This window comes from Aphelocoma coerulescens, chromosome 2 (genome assembly GCF_041296385.1).
Source record: "Aphelocoma coerulescens isolate FSJ_1873_10779 chromosome 2, UR_Acoe_1.0, whole genome shotgun sequence".
NCBI classification, from domain to species: Eukaryota; Metazoa; Chordata; class Aves; order Passeriformes; family Corvidae; genus Aphelocoma; species Aphelocoma coerulescens.
In genome coordinates, this window is record NC_091015.1 from 117,416,904 (window position 1) to 117,441,546 (window position 24,643).

General features: G+C 40.4%; 1 protein-coding gene across 2 annotated transcripts in view; it reads left to right on the plus strand.

Moving 5' to 3' along the window:
* Positions 1-24,643, plus strand: part of MYOM1 (myomesin 1) — an 84,082-nt gene that overhangs the window by 30,482 nt on the left and 28,957 nt on the right. Inside the window, exons 12-24 of one of the 2 annotated variants that reach the window (XM_069004546.1) lie at positions 1,449-1,648; positions 3,280-3,336; positions 3,693-3,817; positions 5,385-5,568; positions 6,583-6,757; positions 9,020-9,141; positions 10,051-10,377; positions 15,922-16,118; positions 16,860-16,986; positions 17,674-17,858; positions 18,863-18,977; positions 23,332-23,488; positions 24,440-24,546. In XM_069004546.1, the coding sequence (XP_068860647.1) occupies positions 1,449-1,648; positions 3,280-3,336; positions 3,693-3,817; positions 5,385-5,568; positions 6,583-6,757; positions 9,020-9,141; positions 10,051-10,377; positions 15,922-16,118; positions 16,860-16,986; positions 17,674-17,858; positions 18,863-18,977; positions 23,332-23,488; positions 24,440-24,546 (2,078 nt within the window). The remainder of the gene's footprint in view (positions 1-1,448; positions 1,649-3,279; positions 3,337-3,692; positions 3,818-5,384; positions 5,569-6,582; positions 6,758-9,019; positions 9,142-10,050; positions 10,378-15,921; positions 16,119-16,859; positions 16,987-17,673; positions 17,859-18,862; positions 18,978-23,331; positions 23,489-24,439; positions 24,547-24,643) is intronic. The other variant, XM_069004547.1, reaches the window with a different exon arrangement.

Genomic DNA, 24,643 nt, shown 5'->3' on the forward strand with positions numbered 1-24,643 from the left:
GTGTGTGTATATATATATATATATATATATATATGTGAATTATGCCATTATATTATGCCTTTGGATATACATAAAGTATATATCTGTAAAAAGAGGGTATTGCTTTGTGAAATAATCTAACACTCAAATATAACTTTACAGTTTTGATAACTTTTGAGTGTCAGTCACTGCTGTAATTATGCTCTGCTAGGTCTAAGCTATGGCTCTTTAACATTCATCGATCCTAAACAAAAGACAGGACTGGACTCTGAACAACAATATCTCATTTTAAAATGAGGCTGTTGAGGGATGTTAGCACTGAGAGTAACTGCAAGAGAAATGGCATTTCTTTTTTTCTTTTGTGTTCACCTCCTTTATTCTGCATTTGCTCCCAAATTCAAAGCTGTGTAACTGCTCTCCAATGTTGGATCCCACCTAAGGGACTTAGGGACCCACATGTTCAGCCAGGGTAGCCCCTAGCTGCCTTGTGGAGTGAGGGAGTGGCTTGAGCCAGCAGGACTGGTCTGTGCTAATGGTAGAAGGAAAGCTTGGGTGTCCCTCACCCCAAGCAGGCACAAGAACCACAAAACCACCCTGAGTGGGATGGTAAAAATTCTCAAGAGGGATTCTTGCATGTACCAAGAAATCTGGGTAGGACCTGTAACATTCTCTTTGGCAGATATCTCACCCGCAATAAAAAGTCTTTTCTAAGCTGCAAGGTCACGTTCCTGTTGACCATGTTGCTGGACACAGGGAAGCCATCACCACAGGCTTCTCCTGGCTCCCTGATTGGAAGTGGCTGCTTGTCATCTCTTCCTTCTGACAGAAAACAGCTTCCTGATATGTGTGAGGCTTCACACTTGTGGGACCAGCATCACCACACGGGGCCTTGTCATTGCAGGGACTGCAGCCAGCACACCACAGGCTCCCTTGGCAGCCCCAGTGGTCTGGTCTCTGCAGCAGGGTCTGACTAAGTGCCCTACTTTAACCCCATTCACAGCCATCTCTGTGCTGGGCTGGTCCCAGAACTCACAGTGGGGGTCTCTGCACCCCATGAAGCCTAGTGTCTTGTGGGGTGTACAGTGCAGCATTGTGCAGGAAAGATGAAGTAGTGCCCTTCTGGCAACCACAAGAGAGGCATAGTTCCTGTCCCTTCAAGTATGCTAAAGCTGACACTCCCTAAGCATACTTTGAAGGGTTTAAACAGTAGAGTGAGTCTGCTCTTATCCCTTTTTCAGTTCAGGATAGAAGGGGTGCAGCTGTGGGGGATTTAGTGCATGCCCAGCTGGTACTTCAGCCTGACGCCTTGGTGCAGCTGCTTTGATGTCACCAGTTTATAATTCTGCTGAGGAAACTGGTACAGACCAGCCAATGAACACAAACAGATGGTGAAGCTGCAAAGGCGTGTGGGTGCCCTGAGTTCATGTTTTTCCCTTCCCAGCACTGCTCTTGCTGTTTTTATTTTTCAGGTGTGAGGTTGGCACCTCCCACTGGACCCAGTGCAATGAGAATCCCGTGAAGTTTGCTCGTTTCCCTGTCACTGGTCTGATTGAAGGCCGTTCCTACATTTTCCGAGTCCGAGCGGTGAACAAAGCAGGTGTCAGCCTGCCATCCCGGGTGTCAGAGCCTGTGGCTGCTCTGGACCCTGCAGACAGAGCCAGGCTTAGAAGTAAGATGTGCTTTTTACAGGTTGCATTGAGAGGTTTAAGAAGTCACAACTCATTAAAAAAAAAAAAAAAGTATGACTATCAACTCACAAGCCTTCGAAATCCCACTAGAGGGAGCAATGCAAAGCCAAAATATTCTTTGGAGACAGCTTTGCGGGAAGAAATTATCCCAGCGCTCTTTGCACTACGGGTTCTATCTGCTGAAATGGCTTTGGCTGACTGCAATGCTATGCTCCAAACTTGCAGGAAGTGCGGAAAAAGGCACAGGAGAGTTTAGTTGCCTAGAGAGACTTGCTTTTGTTCAGCCAACAAAATAGCTGAACGAATCCTGTGAATAGTCTCTCTCTGAGCCACAGACAAGGGTGGCTGACTCTGTGCTCATGTGACAATCCAAATCTTGCAATAACATCAGAACAACACCAGGACAGCCCAACAGATCCCACCCTCTCTGCTTTAAGGTTAGCATTTTACAAGTCAAGGATATTTCTCCTGTGGCCTCACAATGTCTCAGCCATTTTGCTTCCAAACCTACCTCTCTACCCATATGGCATAATTATTTTCCTAAAATAAATTTCTACTTCTATTCAAAATCTATTTCTACATGTTTCTGAAGAAGTTTTACTATTAAAAATGGTCCAATATGAAGGGGTATCGTACACAAAATTACGGTGCTCCCATGGTCCCAGCTGGTATGAGCTACGGTGTATAATGCTGCAGCCAGATGAGCTAGATTCCCATTCAAGATAAAACAAAAGGCCAGAGGAAGGAGATTTGGCATTGCCAAGAAACACTGCACTCAGTCAGACATGTGAAACCCTAACTCTGGGAGGAGGGGCAGCTCTTCTTCTCAGTGGGCAGCATGGAAGCTGTCACAGGGGGTGAAGTCTGGGTTTGGTGGCCTACTCCTATTATATCTCCTCTCATCCCTTATAATCTTTTCTCCCCACCTGCTCCCTCTCTTCTTTCATCTCCAGTCAACCAATGTAAGGTGAACAATGTGGAAGCGGAGAACAGCGCTTGCAAAAATTATCTCTGAAAGTACACTGACCTGGTTGAAAGCTGAATGCATAACTGCAATAGTGTGATAAAATATTGGTTGCTCAGAGAGCCACCCAAATTTATCAAGTGGACATGTTGAGTCAAGCTGAGCCTGTTTGTGACTGTGACCCATGACTTAAAAGCTGGTAATGTGAGGGAAAGTGGTTAAAAAGAGACAAGATGCAGCCTGCAGGAATGTGGCTGTTCCTTTAATAAGTGAGCTGTTAAACCAAAGCAGTAGAGGATGGAAAATAAAGCTGAAACTAATTCTCTGAAAATGATGAGCTGAGTGAACCAAATACCTCTGCTTGTCACCTAGGAGACTTCAGTGACATTTCAGGAAGGAATAGATGTTTCAGTGGATTAAGTTTTCTAGCTATGTTAAATGCTGAGCTTCTCTCAATATTCAAGCTGGTAAGCCTAAAACTAGCTTGGGTAACTAGCTTGCTACATGAGCAACAGTCACAGCATTAACCAGAAATGGAGCTCATTGGGATCTTGCAAACATTAGTTTTGAACCACGGAAGAGTCAGTTTTCTTTGTTTGAAAATTTCCTGGTCTCCTACTTCTCTGTTATCTCTGACATTTGTTTCAGGTCACCCTTCTGCTCCTTGGACTGGACAGATTATTGTGACTGAGGAAGAACCTGCAGGTAAACACAACCCTTTTGCCTACAAAAGTCTGATGTGAAGCTGGCTGAGTAATTAGGGAAACTCTGAGTTCAGTGGACTTTGGCACTCACCCAAAGTTTGTTGTTCTGAGAGTCACTTGACCTTGAATAATTCAACAACTTGGTTGTTGAGGTGAGGTTTCATTATTCAGGACCTAACAAAATAATACTTAGAATTAAAAGAACGAAATTTAAACCAAATATTTATAAGACTTTTAACTCTACATTTTAAAAAATCTGAGGTATATTGATACTCTTACTTTTTAATTATGATGCTAATTCTGATACAAAACCAAAATAATTGAATTTTTTTCCTATTGTTTTTCCCTGTCCTTCAGAGGGTGTTGTTCCTGGTCCCCCCACAGACCTCCAAGTTATTGAGGCCACCAAGAACTATGTTGTGCTTAGCTGGAAACCTCCTGGACAGCGGGGCCATGAGGGTATCATGTACTTTGTGGAAAAGGTAAAATTGGACAGAATCAGAATCATGCTCTGGCAATATTTGCCGTTTCTTTAGTCATCTCTTCTGGACCTCTGGTTAACTTTCATTTCTGTCTGAGACTTTCAAATTAGGGCAAGGATTAGAAGTTTGTCAAGATAACGGTCAAACTGTAGATTAAGCCAAACTAGGAATAAAAAAAAGATGGGAAATAGGAAAGTAGATGAAGAATGTGTCACACCCAGTAAAATTCTTCTTGAATTGTGTCAGTGACCTACCTAGAGTAGACAGAACAAAACTCCCTCTATAATGTGAAAGCACAGAGCAAAGTCACATGCTTATATATATAGATATCTCTTATGTATATATATGATACATGTTTATTTTTTATATATGCATCTCATACGTGTATGATGTTATATATATATATATATATAATTTGTATAAATGAAGCTTGTCTGGCAGGACAGATTGTTAACATTTTGGATGGCTGCATTTTACAGGAGTTTCTTGGCATCAGCACTTTCTATTCCAGCTGCCTTTTCATGTTTATCCTCTACATTAGCTTTCCATTTGCTCCACCAACTCAACAAAGATCACAAAATTTCTTTTCTGAGTTCCTAGGACAGAATCAGTTTTAATTTCACTGTTCTGCTTTTCTGAGGTGTTTTTGCATGGCTGCTAGCCTAGAAAATTCTTCACACCATCACCCTTTCTACTTGCATCTCTTGGCTCAAACTTTTTTATCAATGTTTTTTTCTATCAGTCTAGAGGTGTCATCAAGGGAGACATAAATATCTTCCCATTATGTTTTCCATCTCTCATACAAAATCTGGTCCAAATAAATGAGTTTCACTTAGCAACAGCCGTAGAGAGGATGAATATATGAATTTTGAGTTCCCATATAAGAAAGCTTTTTAATAACCAATTGCATGCTGAGTACTCAGCACTAATGTCACACAGTCTGATAACATCCTCCTGAGAATTTGAATCCCTCAGAATCCAGAACTATCACTTGAAATTATACTTAATGTAAATCAAAGCAAAAAATGAATCACGAATATTAGTGGTATAAGCGATCATGGTATGTAAAATTTCTAGCCACAGAAGTAAAAACAATTCACAAATTAATTTCATATGTGAATTCTTTTCTGGAAAATGAAGGTCAAATCCTGATTAATTCTGAAAGCCACCCCAAAACCACTAAGAATGCCACAAGAGCATCTAGAAGCAAAGTGGTAATGTTAGGGTTTTGCTCTCAACATAATGCTGAATATCTGCAGAACTTATTTTGAAAATGGTCCAGACTGGGTGCAGTTAATAACATCGCTTCCTTGCAGTGGAGAGGGTTTAGCTTTGGTATACTAAAACCAGTAAACTTTTATATATGTTTCCTGGAGTAAGTGGACCTCTGGCAGATTCATAAACTTTGAAAGATGCTCATTCTGTGGAAAGGCCCAAAGAAGTGATGTGTCTCCCTATTCTCCAGAGCAGACATGAATTCAGTGGTCCAGGGAGAAGGCCTTGTCCTGTTAGATACTCAGCCTTCAGCTACTTGTGTTCTAAACGTCGTTTCTGGGTTTGACTGCAGTGCGTTGCTGGCACAGAGGACTGGCAAAGGGTGAACACCGAGATCCCTGTGAAATCCCCTCGCTTTGCAGTTTTTGATCTGTCTGAAGGCAAATCCTATTGCTTCCGAGTTCGCTGCTGCAATTCAGCTGGAATTGGCGAACCCTCAGAAGCAACTGAAGCCACTGTAGTGGATGACAAACTCGGTAAGTGTGTGGTTACGTGTATTAAATTGCCTCCATGGTAACTTTTCAGTTTATGATCTAATTGTTTTGTCTGCAGGCAGGTAGCTGCCCAGAAAATAATTCAAGTATGAAAAGTAGTCAGTGATTTATTCTCTTCAGCTAAAATAATTTTAGTTTGGGTTGTTCAACCATTAATGTACAGTCAAATGACAGATGCAGACCAAAGAAATTAAGCTGCAAATAACAATGCCAAGAACTGCAAAGACTGCAAATAGCAAAAGAAAATGAAAACTCAAGGAAGTACAAAAATGTTTTGTTTTACTTGGAGTCTTTATTGAAAATAAGCCCAGACATCAGCAGAGTCTAACCTTCCTTGTTTGCCAAATTAAACAAAAGTGAAGAATTTAATACTTACGTGAAAGCAGAGACTATTTTCACTGGAAGAGAAGCTAAGATGTTCAATACAGTAAGTCATCAGTAGCTACCCCTACATTACCAATTTGTTTCCAAACAGCAATGCAGATTTCAATCCAATTCCCAAATTATCTCTGTTCATTTCATATCAACTTCCCAGAGCACTTGGATGCACATGAACTACATTTTTTAAGAAGAGTAAAACATCTCTTCTCAAAAAACACTGTAGATACACTTTGCTACTTAACAGGAGCCTTGGTTTCTGGCTTATCCTGCAGGCTGCACAAGATCTTCAATGTGCACCTAGCACACTTTCCCTTTTAGAAAGCTCCAAATCACATCTCTGGTGCAGATACTCAGCACAAGGGGATAACTAAACATAATTTTAAGGAAATGCACTGAATCATAGGCACTAGAGAAGTGAGGAACATCACCACCAAAGTCTTGAGCCTACTGATCCTGTCCAGTCCTGACAGATTATTTAATTTAAATAAGAGAAGTTTTTTGAAGGTTAAATCTGTACTAGTCATGCTAGAATAATCAAGAATAGAATTTCATGCTTAATTTATTTGTATGTTTTAACTGGCAGGCCACTAATTTATTTTTGCTTCTCTCCCACAGATATTCCCAAAGCTCCTGGCCGTATTCTGCCAACTAGGAATACAGATACTTCAGTTCTTGTCACTTGGACAGAGCCCCCAGATGCCAAGGAGCTGGTTGGGTACTACATTGAGTCAAGTGTGGAAGGATCTGGTCGTTGGGAACCATGCAACAACAATCCAGTGAAAGGCACAAGGTAATTAATTTTAAAGCATGGAAATTATGGTCACCAATTTCTGATTTACTGGATATATGTGCTTTCCAGCCATTAGTAGTAGTGGAGCTGATCTCTCTGTGGTAGCCAGCAGGCTGGAATCCCTCTTGTATGCAAAGCTCATAAGAAGTTATAAAAACATATTTCAAACAGGAAGTCTTGTCCAAAGAGATATTATAATCAACCTTATATTAGAAACAAATTAGTCAAGGGAGAAGAAACATGGACATTGCTAGTGAAGCAAAAGGAAGCAGCTTGCTACTTCTAGCTATTGTACAGCCTATCAGTTTGATGAAAAGCAGAACATTGAGGAATGACTGAAGTTACAAATGTGGAAAACTAAACTGCATAATGTTTGGAAGCAAAGTGCTTTGTTTTGGAAGACTGCTCTAAACATTTCTGGACTGTATATCTAGACTGTCAGAAGGACATGTGGACTATATCCCACTAAAAATATTACTTTCTGACTGCTCTTTCACTTGTAATCATCAAGAAATTAATGAACACTCTTAAATACTAGGTACAAACTCACATTTCTTACCGATACGAAGCTTGGTCTCCAGTCAGAAAAATAATCAAGACTTAAAACTTCCTGAGATAAATCAGATTTGGTTTTGTTTGAATAAGTATGTAATCTTCAGAGTCTGAAGGAGTAAGCGCAGAAGTTTTTCTCAAGTGGATTGGTGTCAATACAGAAGTAGTCCCTGCTTGTTATGACTGATTCTGCTTATTTGTACTTGCTATCCATGACAACCTTTATTACAAGAAATTAGTGTCTGCTAAATACTCCTGGACCAGCTTTGTTGTTTAGAAGGGTATTGTAAATGCCTAGTATATTGGAAGTACTTCAAGCCTCACTTGGTTGAATACAGGCACAACAATTTCCTTTATGTATTCTTTTCTGCATTTATATTGCATTTATATTTATGTGTGCCAGTATTACATCCTTTCATATGTATTTCTGTGAGTTATATTGTAGTTATATCGAGTGTTGGTGAAGTTTCATGCTCTTTGCTTATTTTAAAATATGAAATGTGAACCTTTGTTCCCTGTAGAAATAAAAATACTGTTCTGAGTTACTATACATTGTGATACAAGTACACTGCATAGGTCTCTATCTCTGCAGTTTTAGTCAATGTGATATAATGTATGATGCAGTCAGGCACAGGCTGTCAACTCTTGGTTTTTCTGGTTGAGTCAATCTTAAAGCATTAGCTGTAGTTCACAGTTTGCCTTATGCAGTATATTTTGATCTTTTGAAATTCTGCACATATCCTGGTGAAAGCAAATGATTTGGAAAAGTCTGGAAAAATGGGTAGGGAAAATTCTGTTTTGGAAATTTTGATTCAGGTTTTATTTTCTTTCCCAAAATAAAACTTTGATTTTGTTTTCCACATTATAGTGGCTTCATATGCCATTGCATTACATCAGCGTCGATAGTGCAATTATAACTACATTATGAAGTAGAAAAAAATCAAAGTAACATGGAATAAAATACACCTAAAATACCCACTGAAAAAATAAATGTGGTTTTAAACAAAACAATTGAATTTCCAAACTACAGTCTATTCCTAAATAAATGATTCCTGTCTTCGTAAATTTTGTGTTTTCAGGGTGGACACCAGAGAAAATTTATGAGGGTTTTTCTTATGTGACAATTAGATTATCAAGTAAACTTCTTCAAATAAAAGAATTTTTCTGACTTGGATTACTGCCATGTATAGAAGCAAGAAAGCGAAGTACAAAAATCATTTAGCTCCTGTAAAATGCCCTGTAATTTTTTTGAACTCTGCAGTTTTTCATTTATGATTGGAAGGGATTTATGGGAACCTGCGTTACATGTGTCTTTTACTTGTGTCACGGAAATATCCCCCAAGAAGCAAATATAGACCTTACCTGTGCAGATTTTCATATTTTTCTATTAGGAAGTATGGCTTTTATATACTGGCAGAATTAAGGTAGATGCTGTGGTAACACAGAAACTTGTGTAGCCTCAAGAAGGAAAGAGTCTTGAAATAGTATGACTTAAAAGAGATGAGTTTAGACACTGTCTTTGTTGTGTGAATGAGGTGCCCAGATACATTCTGTGTTCTCTGATCTTCATATAAGTGACTGGGGTCATGGTTTGTCCTTGGTTTTCAGAAACCAGAATAAATATTATTGAAGAAATGCTTTCTTTTCCCCCTTAAATTTTTTATTTTCGTTATAATACTTTCTAAGTATTTCTTGACTGGTTTGTTTTAGATTCATTTGCCATGGGCTCAAGAATGGTGAGAAGTACATTTTCAGAGTCAGAGCTGTTAATGCAGCAGGGCTCAGTGAATTTTCACAGGAATCAGAGCCTATAGAGGTGAAAGCAGCCATTGGTAAGCTATTTTCCATTGCCCTTTTCAATTGTAATTAATGAAGCAAATAAGTTCTCAGCAATTATTTGCTTTGTTTCACAATGTTGTCCACAAATAATAATTTATCCAAAGATCCTATAGTCTCACAGCCATGGATTCACAATCACTGCACTCTTGTAAACTGTTCAGCTTCACCATCCAGTTTTCTTCAGGTGTTTCTTGTGAGCCACTGTATGAGAGCACTGCCAAGTTCACTTAATAGGTATCCTAGAAAATGGGAATGTCATTCTGATTCTGTAATCTGCTGTATCACATCTAATGCACACCATCCTATACACAGTCAGTTCCTAAGGAATTTGTTTCCATGACTAAACCTAATAGTGCAACGTGTCTTTTGTAAACCTTCTATAACCCTGTGTGTTCTTTCTTTGCTGATGGATTGTTTCTGCTGGTCACTGCCTGAACTAATCCATAAAGATTAATGAGATCATTGCACCAGAATAAATTGTATGTTTGCAACACCCTCACTCTCATTTGTATTAAAGCTGCATACCTCTCAGCCTTAGAACAGAGACATGTGGCCTAGGGCAGTTTTGTGAGATCAGCTTGATAGGACTGGAAATGTGACCTGGAAGATCTAATACTAAAATAATTGTAGCAAAGTAAGAATACTATTAACTTCACATCTTTGTTTCTGCTCTGAATACTAGACACTATTTAAAAAAGCATTATTTGTGAGCAGGCTGAGAGGTATTCTATGCATTTCAAGTTTTCTTGAATTCAAGCTTAACATTTTGTGTGTAAGCCCAGTGACTTGTTATACTCTAGCTGTATTGTTCACTGCATGCATTTCTTAATTCTTTTGCCTGAATGAAGAAAAAAGAATGTATTCTAAATCCAAATGTCTTTGCTGTTTTCTGGCAATTACAGGGGGAGGATTGCTTCATGGTGTGTGTCCTGAACTGAGTGGTAAAGCTGCTGGACTAACAGACCGCACTACCAGCTGGGAAGGCATGCATGGGGCCTCCCAGCCTATCTTTGACACAGATGCTTTGCTAAAATGCAATGCTAAATTTAATAGAGAGACACTGCCCAGTAGCTGTGGCAAACTGGGGAGTACAGGAGACAGTAACATGAGAGAAATGGTTAAAGACGCTGTCAGGTCTGCACCACAAAAAGTTGCTGCTAAGCAGGCAAGTAAGTCTCGACCCAGGGATCTTTTGACAGTGGAAAAAGTTACAAAGAAGAAAGATACAGGTGAGAATTAATGAAATAAATAGATTTTGCTGCTTTGGTAGGTCCACTTCAGACTGCTGTAACTTCTGTTCAACTGTGCCACAAGTGAACGTGCTCTACAGTGATGCATCTTCTATCAAACCCATTAATTATGTGCTCAACCCTCCATTAAGATCATTATGCATGTAATGGTATTGGAGACCACTTTACAAACTTAGTGGTTACTGAAAGTCAAACATATAAATATGGTTAGTAATTTAATGGCTTGTTTGACTACATATTAATGTATCCAAGCTAATATATTATTTCTAAATCACTTCAGTAATTCGTTAGGAGTCTGGTTACCTAGTTCTCTGGGTTATATACCCAGAGCATGGTCAGCAAAATCTGGAATGGTCCTCTCCACTTGGCCTGTAGAGGATCACTGTCCCACCACTTGACATAGACGCAGTCTCCAGTCCTATGGGTCTGGATAACATGATGTAATTCTGGAGCTTCTGCAAAGTAGAACCTAAAGCCATTAGATATCTCTGCAAATCAAGTTTTCCCCTCATGTGAATTTCACCTGGAACATGTGGAATTTGATATGGCCTGCCATACAATACTTCATAGGGACTGATGTTATCCCTCCACCTCAGCTGTATGAGGATCCTCAGTAAAGCTATAGGCAAGGCCTGAACCCACGTCATGGATGTCTCGACAAATTTTGCTAATTTGTGCCTTAAGGGTCCCATTCATGAGTTCCACCTTACCGCTTGCTTGGGGTCTGTAAGGTGTGTGCAGATCCCAAGCAATTCCCAAATTCTGGCTAACTTCTTGAATCACATTTGCAACAAAATGTGGTCCCTTATCCGAGGACATACCTAAAGGAACCCCAAACCTTGGTATTATATGATTAAGCAAAACTTTCACCACCTCCTTGGCTGTGTTAGTGTGACAGGGGTAAGCTTTAGGCCATCCACTGAAGGTGTCAACCAATACCAGTATGCACCTGTATCCTTCTTTGTGTGGTAACTCAGCAAAGTCTATTTGCCAGTAATCTCCAGGAGGATCCCCTGCCTTTGTTACTCGTAACACAACTCTTTCCCTCGTACCAGGATTGTGTTTGCAGCAGATTTCACACTTACTCACTATTGATTGTACAATATCTGTCATTCCCTTTCCTATTACTACCTTTTTCAGATGTTTCAGAACATTTTCAACCCTGAAATGTGTGCTTTCATGTTCTCTTCAAGCTAGCTCTCGAAGAATTAGAGGTGGGACTACAACCTGATTTGCAGGTGTAACAGCCCATCCATTTTCTGTGATCTCAGACTTAAGTTTCTTAATTAACTTGTGGTCTGCCTGATCATATTTTGGGGTGAACCCTGACAAATCATTCTTTTTTTGTGGAATTACTGCAAGAATACCTTTCTCTGCAGCCCTTCTTGCTGATTCATCAGCAAAGCGATTTCCCAATTCTGGAGTGGTTTTCCCTTTCTGGTGACCTCTACTGCGTGATAGCTCCTCTGTGGGTTTTCCAATGCTCTCTAAGAGGGCAAGGATTTGTTCAGCATGTTTGATCTGGTTACCTTGAGCGTTCAACATTCCTCTCTCCTTCCAGTTGGCTCCATGGGCGTGGACAACACGAAATGCGTATTTAGAGTCAGTCCATATATTTACCTTCTTTCCTTTGCTCAGGTCTAGGGCCCTTGTCAGTGCAATCAGTTCAGCTTTCTGCGATGACACCTCTGCCGGCAGGGCCTTCGCCTTGATCACCTTGTCCTGGTGGTTACTGCATAACCTGTCATTTGTTTACCATTTCTCATGAAGCTACTCCCATCTGTAAACAGCTCCCAGTCTGGATTTTCTAGGGGCACGTCCTTCAGGTCTGGTCTGCTGGAATAGACCTCCTCGATTGTCTGCAAACAGTCATGCTCAGGCACATCGTCAGTTAAGGTAGAGGACAGAAACACAGCAGGGTTAACAACAGAAGTTGTTTTCAGGGTAACATCATCCTGTTCTAACAGCAGTGACTGATATCTAAGCATCTGATTGCTGGACAGCCAATGTCCTCCTTTCTGTTCCAGTACTGCTGCTACTGCATGTGGCACATACACTACAATGTGTTGTCCAAGGGTGAGTTTCTGGGCCTCTTGAATCAGGATGACCATATCTGCCATGGCTTTCAAACACCCAGGCTACCCTTGGCTAACATTGTCTAGCTGTTTGGAAAAGTAGGCCACAGCCCTCCGTTGGCTTCCGAGGTGCTGTGCTAGTATGCCAGTGCCACATTCAGTCTCTCATGTGTAAAAAGTTCAAAAGGTTTAGTCAAGTCTGGTAAGCTCAGTGCTGGAGCTGACATTAGAGAGTGTTTCAGCTGTTTAAATGCAGCCCTTGTGCTTTCAGTCCAAATTATAATGCCATTTTCAGCTGCTTTTATTGCTCCATATAAGCGTTTCACCAACAACCCATAATTTGCTATCCACAACCGACACCAACCTACCATTCCCAGAAAAGCCTACATCTCTCTCATGGTGTGGGGCTCTGGAAGTCAGCAAATGGCTTCTTTCCATTCCTTGCTGAGCTGTCAGTGTCCACGGAAGATCTCAAGCCCCAAGTAAGCTACTGCTTCCTTGGCAATCTGTGCCTTGTCTTTGGAAACTCTGTACCCACTCTGTCCCAAAAAGTTTAACAAGCTTACAGTGAATTGGATGCAGTCATCTCTGGTATTAGCTGCAATCAAGAGATCTCTTACAGTTTGTTTAGGGACTCAGAAGAGTCTGGGGGGGTTTCATTTGGTGTTTCCCCCTTTTGTTAGCTTGTCAGCTCATGAGAGCTGTCAGGGAACTCGTGTGAGAGTCCCAGGGAATTTAATTTTCCCTCTGTTGGTTTGTTGCTAGTTTGTGTCCAGCCTCCACCCTTCAGCATCCAGCCAGGTGGTGCAGCAGCTCAGAGACTTGGAATGTGTTTCCAGCCACAGTTTAAGTCCTGGGCTTGTGGTTCCAAATCCTACCTTCTCTATTTGTCTCTCTTTGCTTTATAGAGTATTTTAGATCTTGTTGTTTTGTTTTTGTGAATTTTTGGTTTATAAGCATAAAACCATGGGTGGTAATATTTCTCGTATGGGGAGTGAAATACCACAGAACTCACCTTTAAACTTAGATAACTGAGGAAAATTAGCTGGTAAAGATAAAACCCTTACAAAAGCAGAATTAATTAGGCTTTCCACACTGATTTAGCCAGCTTATAGGTTAGATAACTGGCAAAAGTGGCCGCAATTTGGAAGCTTAGATGAAGAATTAATATTGAGTTTAATATTGTATCACCGAAGAGATCACTGTTTCTTAGAACTAGAGTATGCAAAGCTCTTCTTGGCTGCATCTAAGTTACAAATATCTAAAAGAGAGCATATACTGTTTATAAGGAAAAAAGAGAAAAAGGTTAAGAAGTCTATGGGGGACCCGACAAAAGGGGAAGACGTGGAGATGGATTTAATAGTTCCTGCCTTAAGATTGGGCCCTCCTCCCCCTCCTCCTTCTCCCCCCCCCAGCCTCCCCTCCTTCTCAGCTGATGTGGGTCCCTGGTGTGGCGGGGGAGGAGAGGCAGCTTTAGATGGGTTCCAGCCCGTGAAAAAGGAGAAGGGGGAGGAGGACTGGCCGCCCCCGCCACCTCCTGCGGACCCAGGAGACTTCCCGGCCGCAACTCAGGCTCTGGCAGGGCCACATCTAAAAGAGGATGAAAATTTGCAGTGGCAGCTCTGGAAGGCTTTTGTGTCTTCAGTGGCTTCTGCCCAGAAGCTGCCCGGCTCTCCCTCTCCCCCCTCCCCTCTGGTCTCACCAGGGATAATGGATAAGGCATTGGCTTCCTAAACCAGGATTTGTGGGTTTGAGTCCCATCTGGGGTGCTAAAGAACTGGTGCCTTAAGAGGCTTCCTAGAAACAGAGACTAGACTAGTAAGGGAATAAAAGTAGGTTTTTATTTGAAAGGCCTTCAAAGGTACCCCCTGGGGAGCCAGAGGCTATTGACAAGATGGACCCCAAGATGGACAACAGATCACGAGTTCTTCACACTTTTATAGGTTTGGTTCATTTGCATAGCAGGGTTAATTTTCCAGTTAAAGCTTCAGTTTTCCCCTCAGCTTACCCCCGCTTTAGCGGCTCTTTGGTTTATACTTTTCGGCTTAGGACAGCCTAAGTGTCCTTGAAGAGCAGACCCAGAGAAGCTTTGTTATGTCTACCTAGCATGAGAGCAGAAATTAACAGGCTACAAGAAACTTTCAGAGTTACACACTAAGTAGTACAGAATTTGAAAAATATAAAAGTTAAAACCTAAGGCATCATTTCGTGGGAAGGAAACAAAATCTGATAATGATGGTAAGCATGAAAATCTGTGTTCTGTTAGGATATAGGAAGATTCTTTGTGGATTTTAGCCTAAGCTGCATCTTATCCTCCGGCACACTGTGCTAATAAATGTTGTGTTCTCTCTCTGACTAATAGTGATATGTAAGGAGAAAAACCTATCATGGCATAGGCACATGCACAAAATCAAGTTTTAAGTTTTCAGAGCCTAAACACCCATTGTGCCCAAGAGACATGGGGCTTGAATTTCATTTAAGTCCTGGTACCTGGCCAGGGAACTAAACTCCTCCCTAGGCTTCTGAAGTGAGACACAAAATGCTGAACAGAAAACAAAGTAGAGGTACCTGAGTCTAGTTGACACCAATATAAAACATTACACACAAAAGGGAACATCTATGACGTGGGATTTCCATCCAAAGTATGACTTCCAGGGCACAAGTAGGGCTTTTCACTGGGATGTTACATATTGGGTGTGGGCAAGCATTTCCCTACTAGATACTGAAGAAATATAACAAAGTGCATTGGGATGAAGTTAATGATTTCTGTATTGTTAAAAAAAAAAAAAAAAAATTGAAGAAGGAGGATTATGCCACATATTTTTTAATGTAAGTTCCAGTAACAGACACGTTCCGTTTCTGGTCAGTCTGCAGTGCCTATGATCACTCTGCCTTCCATTAAGGTAAGATCATATGATGGGTGCAATGATAAAATTTGCACAGTGCATACATTTAAAAGAAAAAAAGAAACAAATAAAGGCAATTCTTTGGAGGAAAGAATGTGAGACTATTTTTCTAAAAAAAAGGAACTGCAATGAATATTGTATGTGTAAGAAGGGGTTTGGTTTCTGCAAAAGAAAACAAATCATTGCATCTCCAATTTTTTTGCTTTTCCTGCAATGCTAGTTTTAGCTCCTCATTTTTCACAGAGTAAAGTGAGTCCCGATCACTTGCATCAGAGCTGCAATTGCAACACATTCTTTTGCTATGTATCAGCTTGCTTTTCAAAAACAAGGGATCCTGAAAACTAATTCGTATGCAGTTTGGGCTTCTGCATTTGGTTTGTGGAAGCTTTTATCCTGCATTTCTTATTCCAGCTTGAGAAACGTCCCTTGCACATAAATATTGTCCTAATGAGGAAACACAGGGTAGGAGCCACCTGAATACGGTAAGTGTAAGGCAGCATGAAATATTACTTCCTACTTACGTGTTATTCATGTTGAAACAGCTGCTCCATCTCCACCTTACGACATCGTGGTACTCGAGAGTGTTCGTGACTCGATGGTACTGGGATGGAAACAACCTGAAGCCATTGGTGGAGCTGAAATTACCGGCTACTACGTGAACTACCGGGAAGTGATTGATGGAGTTCCTGGGAAATGGAAGGAGGCCAACATTAAGGCTGTTACTGAGAGGGCATACAGGGTAAGAGGTTAACTCCAGTTCTTGCTGGGGGAGAAGACATGATTTTCAAATCAAATCTCAAAGATAGGTTGGGATGAATTATGATTCAGTGTACAGATAGCTGTTCAGAGGGTTTTAAATCCATGATGGTAAATTTATTTAGCTCTATTAAACTTCTCTGCAAAATTGTTTGTACACTTATTTGTTATCTGGCACCAACTGTCATCTGTAAATTCACTGATATGGTCTGATATTTTGTAAGTCAGGCCCTCACAATGAATGGAATTCCTACTGGTTTGGTGGACATATCCCAGTGCTTGCTGGTGCTGAAACCAGCTCTGTGCCAGCTACTTTTTGTGATCAGTTCTTGACCCAATTTAGAGACAGCCTCGTTGAGCTGCTTTAGAAATGAAATGCAATGCCAGGCCTGAGTTTCACCCCACCAGGAGGACAACTCTTGCCTTAAGTGAACTTGCTCCATACCACGGGACAGATTAAGATGATTGTTGAGCAATATCCCTGACTACCAAAGTGTCTATCAGTAGGAAAGGGGGTTTCCAGTTTGAGTGTGCTAAGATCACTCATGTGTGCTGCATCACTGATCAGAGGAAAAGCCAAGATAATTATCATGTTAAGATGTCAATAATGCTTCCATCTTCTGGCACACTTAAAAGCAAGCTCATGCTTTCAACAATTGTCATTGTGACTTTTTTCTGAAGTCCTAATCCAAAGTTAATAAGTACCATCTTATTGATCCTGCAGATCCAAAACCTGAAGGAAAACATGGTGTACCAGTTCCAGGTGGCTGCTGCTAACCTGGCGGGGGTTGGGACACCCTCCAAACCCAGCAAGCCCTTCAAATGTGAAGAGTGGACCATTGCTGTGCCTGGTAGGATCCTGAGTGGGACACAGCCCAGGAATGCTCTGGGACTGATATCTAATGTGGGCATTTTTCAGGGGAGTCAACTGGGCACTGAAGTTCATGCCAGGCTTGAATCTTCAGCACTTTGATTTAGTACCATTACAGTGATCCAAACAAGCAGCCTGTCTGGGTTTTTTTATCTTTCCTGCTTGGCTCCTCTACTGTGTCTGGCACTTCGCTTTCTAGTTTAAATACTAGACATAAATACCTGTCTAAGGTACAAGGCAGAGAAGAATTGTAACCCTTGTCTAAATGTATCACTACGAGGCCAGATCCCTGACCTTTTAACATTCATTGAAATGAATGAAAACAACCTCCACTGACTTTAGTGGACTTTAGAGCAGTCCTTGAAGCAGCATATTAGCTTAATAATTAACTTATTTCCCCGAGTTTGGGGATTATTTGTCCATTTTGTAAGCTCATGAATATTTAATCAAGATACCAAGTCCAATGAATTAGATTGTGTTTTGGGTTAGTATTTTTAATTGGCATGGGTTGTATTTACATTGGATCTAGATATGACACAGAGGAGCTAAATGTTATGTAAGTTCTGTGTACAGTTATGGGTTCTGTCTGGTTTTGGTTCTGGAGTCTTATGCATGGGCCCCTTTGGGATTTATTTTTGATACCACAAGTCCAATTTTTACCTTTCAGGGCCACCCCATGATGTCAAATGCACAGAAGTTAGGAAGGACTCTCTGGTTTTACTGTGGAAGGAACCAGTTTATTCTGGTCGTAGTCCCATAGTTGGTTATTATGTTGATATGAAGGAAACTGAAGCAAAGGAGGAACACTGGAGAAGTGTCAATGAGAAGCCACTTCAAAATAAATTCTTGAAGGTAAATAGCTGAAGATTCAACTACTGGCATAGCAGCATAACCTTGGGGAAGTCAGTCTTTGATAGCATCATCCTGTGCTGATCATAGCTCCACTTAATGGAATACTCAGTAGGCCATGCTGTGCCAAGGATACCTGTATAGTCAGACAAGACAGTAACTCAGAAGACAAACTGACAAGCCTAAAAATAAAAGAAAGCACTGCTAAACCCAAATACCATTCTTGTAACAGCAAGCATCCCTAGCATTTTTTGGCTTAAAGGGTAACACTGTAGGAAAACAGACGGCACAAACCCAGATATGATAATGTGGCAAGTGATTTTTCTAATACTCAGTAGCCTCTCCTCACATTTCACAGCAAGTTAAACCCAAGCTTCTTGCACTGTTATGATACATAATTTTGTGGAATAACTTCTAAATAAGTGCTCAGCAGTATCTCAGTTCTGGAGCTACTTCTGAAGTAGGTTTGCTATTTTTATGCTTTTCAGAATATTTGAAAGGCAACTCACTTTTAAGTGTGATCTTTTCATATATGTTTTAAAGGAGTATCAACAAGTGATATGTCAGTATAATTCCTCAAGTCACTGCAATTAAATCTGTACTATTAATTCCCTCTTGTTTCTAAATAGGTGTAGCTGGCATTTATTACCCTGATAATTTAATTTTTCAAAGCCAGCATTTAGCTGCAGTAAAAGACTATGGTGTTTCAGAGGTCAATGTACATGTTAAAAACATCCTGTTACAAAAACATTACTCCTTCTGCAAAGAAATCAGTGACAGCAATGACACTGCCTGAACATTAACTATGCACACAAGGAAGGAGCAAGTCACACAGATGAGTCATGTCACTCTGGAATTGAATTTTAAAAAAAAAGAGAACTAGGAGAGAAACAAAACAAAACAAGGAAGGAAATAGAATTGTCAAATACCCAGACTGGTGTGGTATAAGTGTGAAATAAAAATCAGTGTTTTGCACCACATCATCTATGTGTATTTGGTTCCTCCAGATTGGTGGCCTAACGCAAGGTGTGAGCTACGTATTTCGTGTGCGGGCAACAAACCAGGCTGGTGTTGGGAAACCATCAGATGTCACAGATGCTGTTGTAGCTGAAACACGACCAGGTTTGTTAGAAATACTTCCTCTTTGTCGTCATGTTTACACAGGTTCTTGTTTGTGCAATGTGTTTACCTGCAGGCTACGTGCCAAGAATCAGATCCCTCTCAAGTCAAGCTTGTTTATGAAGCAAGATATGAGTTGAGGGCCATATCTTAAGTTCCTTGTCTGGTATATTTTAAGGTCAGAACAGATTTTCTTATCGTAACTACAGATTTGGGAATATAAAGATACAATAAAGTTGTAAGATTTGCATGTCTCTACCGGTAGATGAATAAGTAGAGGACTGAGTAAGATCAGCTCCACCAAATAATATTACAGATGTAAATTTTGCTCTTCCTGTATTAAGCCAGTTGTTCATGCTTTATCATTTTCCTTTTCTTATCTAATGTGCCTCAGGAAAGGGTAAAAGAAACTACTTTTTTTCTCTTTTTAAAAGAAATACTTTAAAAGCATACTGAAGTAATTTTGGAGACCATTTTTGGTAGGAATTCAAGTGCAACTCTTTGTTGGAGTCATCCTTGAAGGCTGGCTCCAGTGTAAGACCAGCAAGAAACACAGGAACACAGAACAGAGGCAGCGTATTCCATACCTGGAACTTTAGGAACTCCCTGGGGTTTATTTAGCTATACAAGTAAAATAGGTGACTGGTCAGAGACAACAACTTTTTGGCAGCCCCTAACAGAAAACACAAGCATGGGCTTGTGGCTTACTCGTCTATAGACTATTTTAGAAGTGCAGTGTCCTACAAGGCACAAAACCAAAAAAAGATATTTTAAACAAATCTGGTATAAGGTCAGTATGATGTAAGAAGGTACAGGGGTACAACTCAAACTGGATCCATCACACACCCTCTTGTCCTCTGACAAGTTCCCTTCCTACACTGGCAGACTTCATTTCCCTGTTTCTGACCCCCAGGTTCATTTTTACTTCCTCTTGTTCAGCTCTCATAGATGCCTGATCCTTATGACCAGGGCAGCAAAAATTCTAACTAGTATTGAGTTAGACCTTAGTGAGGCTGCAAGTCACGAAAGCCTGAAAGAAGAGGTCTGAAGCTGGGGGTGTAAAAGAACTGGAAAACTCAGAGTAGGGAGACTGGGGTGACTGCTAGTGAGGCCAGGATGGGAAAAAAGAAAAAGGGTTTGAAACAGGATCTTTGAAAAAGATGGGAATTCTAACTTCAGATCTATAAGCTGCTGAAGCACCACGGCTATTTCTATCACCTGCAACTGGAATAAGGCAAAACTTAAAAATTTATTCTTGCAAAGAGCTTATATACAGCAACCACTTCTACAAAGAGAATTAAGTCACTATTAATACCAAACTTTTGGCTGTACTAATCTGTTTTCATTGAGGGTTAATATCTGCATGTCATACTTCTGATGAAACGTTGTGGTGATAACACTCTTCAAGTGTCCTAAATAAAGGATTGGCCATGTTACTACAATTGAAAAAAAATAGAAACATAAACCCTTTTGAAGATGACATGACCAAAAAAACCTGGATACTCTTTTCAGTGTTCACTCAAACGAGGTGAACTTGAGCTGAACATTTGGTTTATAGACCTCACCATTAGAGAAGGAGGGTTCATAGGTATGAAGGATCACCAGAAAGTGAGGATTTAGCCCAGTCAAAACTCAGGGAACTGAAAATTGCTTATGTGTACAAATCTACTTGGCCCATATTTTGAGCTGAGATCTGCTGATACAGAATCCACCAAACTAAGCTTCTTAAAGGTATTAAGAAAAGACAAGGACTTATTAAAAACAATTGTTTCATAAAACAGCCTCTTGAGCAGGCTTCCACTTTTCTCACTCAAACCACAAAAATGTCAAGAACAATCACACCATTTTTAAAAAATTACCACAAATCTTTTGGTGCTGCCCAATGAATCAAGCCTTTATTACCATCTTGGATGGAGACAAAATATTGTCAGGTCTCTCTACACAGTTCCTGCTGGAATGCTACTTTTGGTGAATGTGTAAAATCACAAGAAGACCAAGATTTCTAATCAAAGAATGTAAGCAAATAATATCCTGAATGAAAATACATGATTTCATACAAAGGGTGCCAGTTGTCTTTATGCAAAGAAATGTGTAAATATAATGATTCAATACTTTGCATGCACCTTCTTTTCTTTGAAAACCATGTTTAATTTGTACAGTTATCTTCTAAAATTAAATTTAAAACCCAATCACATAAACAAATACCAATCCATGCTACTTTTGAGCTGTAACTTTGGCTTTTGACAAAAGCACTTTGGCATATGTGGATCCCACAGGAAACAAGAGAAATCCAAGAGCTGACTGCAGCTCTTCCACATTGCTGCCCTTAGTCCTTGTTTGTCTTGATACAAAGCAAAACTAGATTATGAGCCTGCATCAGCCACTTGAGAAAGGCTTGAGCCTCAGAAATTTATGAAACTCTGTCCCATTCAACTTTTCTGACTGGCTGTATTCAAAATGATGCCATTACCTCTAGTTTATGGAAAATGTCTTCTTTATGTTCTGTTATTTCTTTCCTTTCAATGCAATAAAATGCTCAGATAAATGGAGATGTGATATGACATCTAAGCATTTTATTTCTTACTGTGACTCTAAGAGAAGCTCTGGATGACATGTTGAAACCGCCAAGCTATCTAGAGGAGGGAAATTAAGACTTCTAGTACTATGGCAGCTTCTTTGGCTCCACTTTGCAGGATAGGTGGAGTGAGGTCTTCAAATGCAGTCAGTAATTTAGACAATTTTTTTTTTTACTCATATAAATATTAGTGGTAAATTCCATCATCGCTTCTGGAAATAAATGCCACACATTGACACCATAATAAGAATACTTTAAAACAAATGTAAAAGGTTATATTGTTCAAATTAACCTTATGGCTGTAATTCTTTCCACGTCACATAAAGTGCTATCAAAAGATTCATGGACTAATGACCCACAGGAAACTAAACACTAATGAAATTGCAAGTGGTGAATTTTGCTTACAATAAATTAAATTATAACAAAAAATTGCAAATATACTGCTGCTTAGTAAAATATTTGTAGGCCTCAGACTTCATTTATCACATATTGGTACTTAACGTGCTTCACTGCTGCAAGGGCTGGTACATAACAGTACCAAAATGGGAATATTAATCTCATCTTTCTTTAAATGCTTATGGCAAAGTGTGAAGGCTAAGAAAGCTGTGTGTACACAGATCATCATGACAGGAGCTGCCCGCAGTGCTGGAAAAATCTCCTTCTATGCTTGAGGGTCACTAAGAGTTATGCTGAAAATAAAGCATTTAATCTCAGTGTCAGGAATAAGGCTCTTGTCTTTAAAGAACAATACTTTGTGGAGAAAGTGTGTCATTAGTATTCTGGGCAGCCCAGAATTGTCTTAGCCCAAGTAATAGGACATGAGTGCCCTATTCAGATGCAAGATCCAGCTCAGAGCTGTTCAGAAAAGAAGGCTGGATGTTCTCCAGCACCTCTCAGTGCACATGCTCTCCCTGACATTCTCAGACAAGTTGTTGAAATGAACATTAATGCCACAGATGACAAGTTCACTGAGTTGCCCAAATCCCTGATGAAATTCCCTTAGCTCCACTGGGGTGTGAGGGAGCAGAACAGAGGCGCCTTCAGATTGCTGACCTGGGATTCACCCCCAAGGCCTTTTACAGGATGAACTAGGTCACCCTATCCAGCTCAAGGACTGAGGGTGCTGGCAAGACTGGGTGGGTGACTTAAGCAGCTAATTGCAAATATTCACTCCCTTTGTGGGCCCAGGATTAATGGTCCAGACAGCAGCAGGGCTGGATGCCAAGCACAGCAATTAAACCAACCTCCCTGAGTGAAGCCAGTGTCACCAAAAATGTGCCTCAGTCACAAGTGTGCACTGCTGGACAACTTGACTGCTTCCTCTTCTTCACCTCTTCAAATGCCCACATTTGCACATTATTCTCTGTATAGCTCTTACCTTATTAGACAATAGGAAATGCATGCTGCATAATGAAAGCTCTAACTACTCCTTACCATGGAAAATATGACTATTTAATATTTCAAACATTTAGGGGATTTAGAGGCTCACTTTTTTTCACCCCTTCAGACTTTTTCATAGCAAATATTGTAACCTTCATGTATGCTTAGATGCTTAGATTCATCTTAGAAAAATCAGTTGATTTATGATGCTTTTTAACCTGTGGATTAGAAAAAGAACTGTTCTTGTGAATCAAAGACCCGGGATATCAATGAGTGCAGCAATTTATGTTCCAGCTGAGAAAATGGCAAGGATCTGCTTAATCCACTCTCTAAATGATGTCTATAGAAATTTGTTTGCTTACTTTCCTGAGAAACTGGAATTGCCTTGTTCTGCTCTTTAAGGAACCAAGGAAGTGGTGGTTGATGTAGATGACAATGGAGTGATTTCCTTGAACTTTGAATGTGATCAGATGTCTCCAGACTCTAAGTTCATTTGGTCCAAGAATTATGAACCAATTGAGGATGACTCTCGACTGAACATCAATACCAAAGGCGGAAAGTAAGACCCTCAGGGATTGCAATAGCCTCGTGTTTGTGAGATCTAGACTGTCACAGAGATCCTTTTGATGTATGACCTCAGGAAGAGTTAAACCTACCTCAGTTACTTGAAGGCTACTTCCTGAGAATACTGTTCTCCAGTAAATCCATACACAGACCATTTGGAAACTGCAGCTTGCACAGAATGAGTCAGACCTCCTCTGTAGGCAATTTAGTGATGTTTAGGCATGGGGAGAGAAAATCTGTGTCCTGTCACCTTATAACCTGTCAGTCAAGGCAGATTAGTAGTAGTAGTAGTAGTAGTAGTAGTAGTAGTAGTAGTAGTAGTAGTAGTAGTAGTAGCATTATTATTATTCCTATTCCTATTCCTATTCCTATTCCTATTATTTAAAATCTTCAAATAATAAAATTATCTGGCTGCTTGCAAAATGCTTTTGCCCTGTAACGCCGCTGTAATCTTTGGAACTGCTGCAGTAAGCAAGGCTTTCTTAGGATAGCATCACCATGGCCTGATTTAGTAACTTATATAACGGTCTCCAAGCCTACTCTGTTTCTTCAGGCTTTTCCCAGAGGGGGACAAGGTGAATGCACAGGTTCAGCCCATGAAGGGCCTATGTGCTCTCCTAGTGATAGAAGTCATATCAAAAGAAACAGTGGCCCACCACAGTCATGGTGCTGCCATATGGAAACTGAGTGGGCCTGTACTTATAGTATCCTTCCAGGGTCATCAAAGACTTGAAAACATGCCTTTTTAATTTGGTGCCATCACCATTTGTACCACACATGGTAGGACTCACCCCGGTTTATAGTCATCAAAGCTGTACCTTTGTCTGTCCAGTCAGAGCAAAAGCTAACACGAGGCTATTTATATCTGCTATTATAGACAGAAAGGAGAGGTTTGGTTCAGATGGATTTTACCTTTTCACCAAAATGTGCTTTTTTCCCCATACAGGTCAAAACTGTCCTTTAAGGATCTTGGAGAAGATGATTTGGGAATTTACTCTTGTATTGTTACAGACACTGATGGAGTTTCATCAAGCTACACAATTGATGAGGAAGGTAGACACAATGCCTACTAAGCATGTCTAGTTTGCTTCCACATCTGTTTTTCCCTGCTGCTGTGTCTCTCAGATCCAAAAGGCATGCACACACCTCA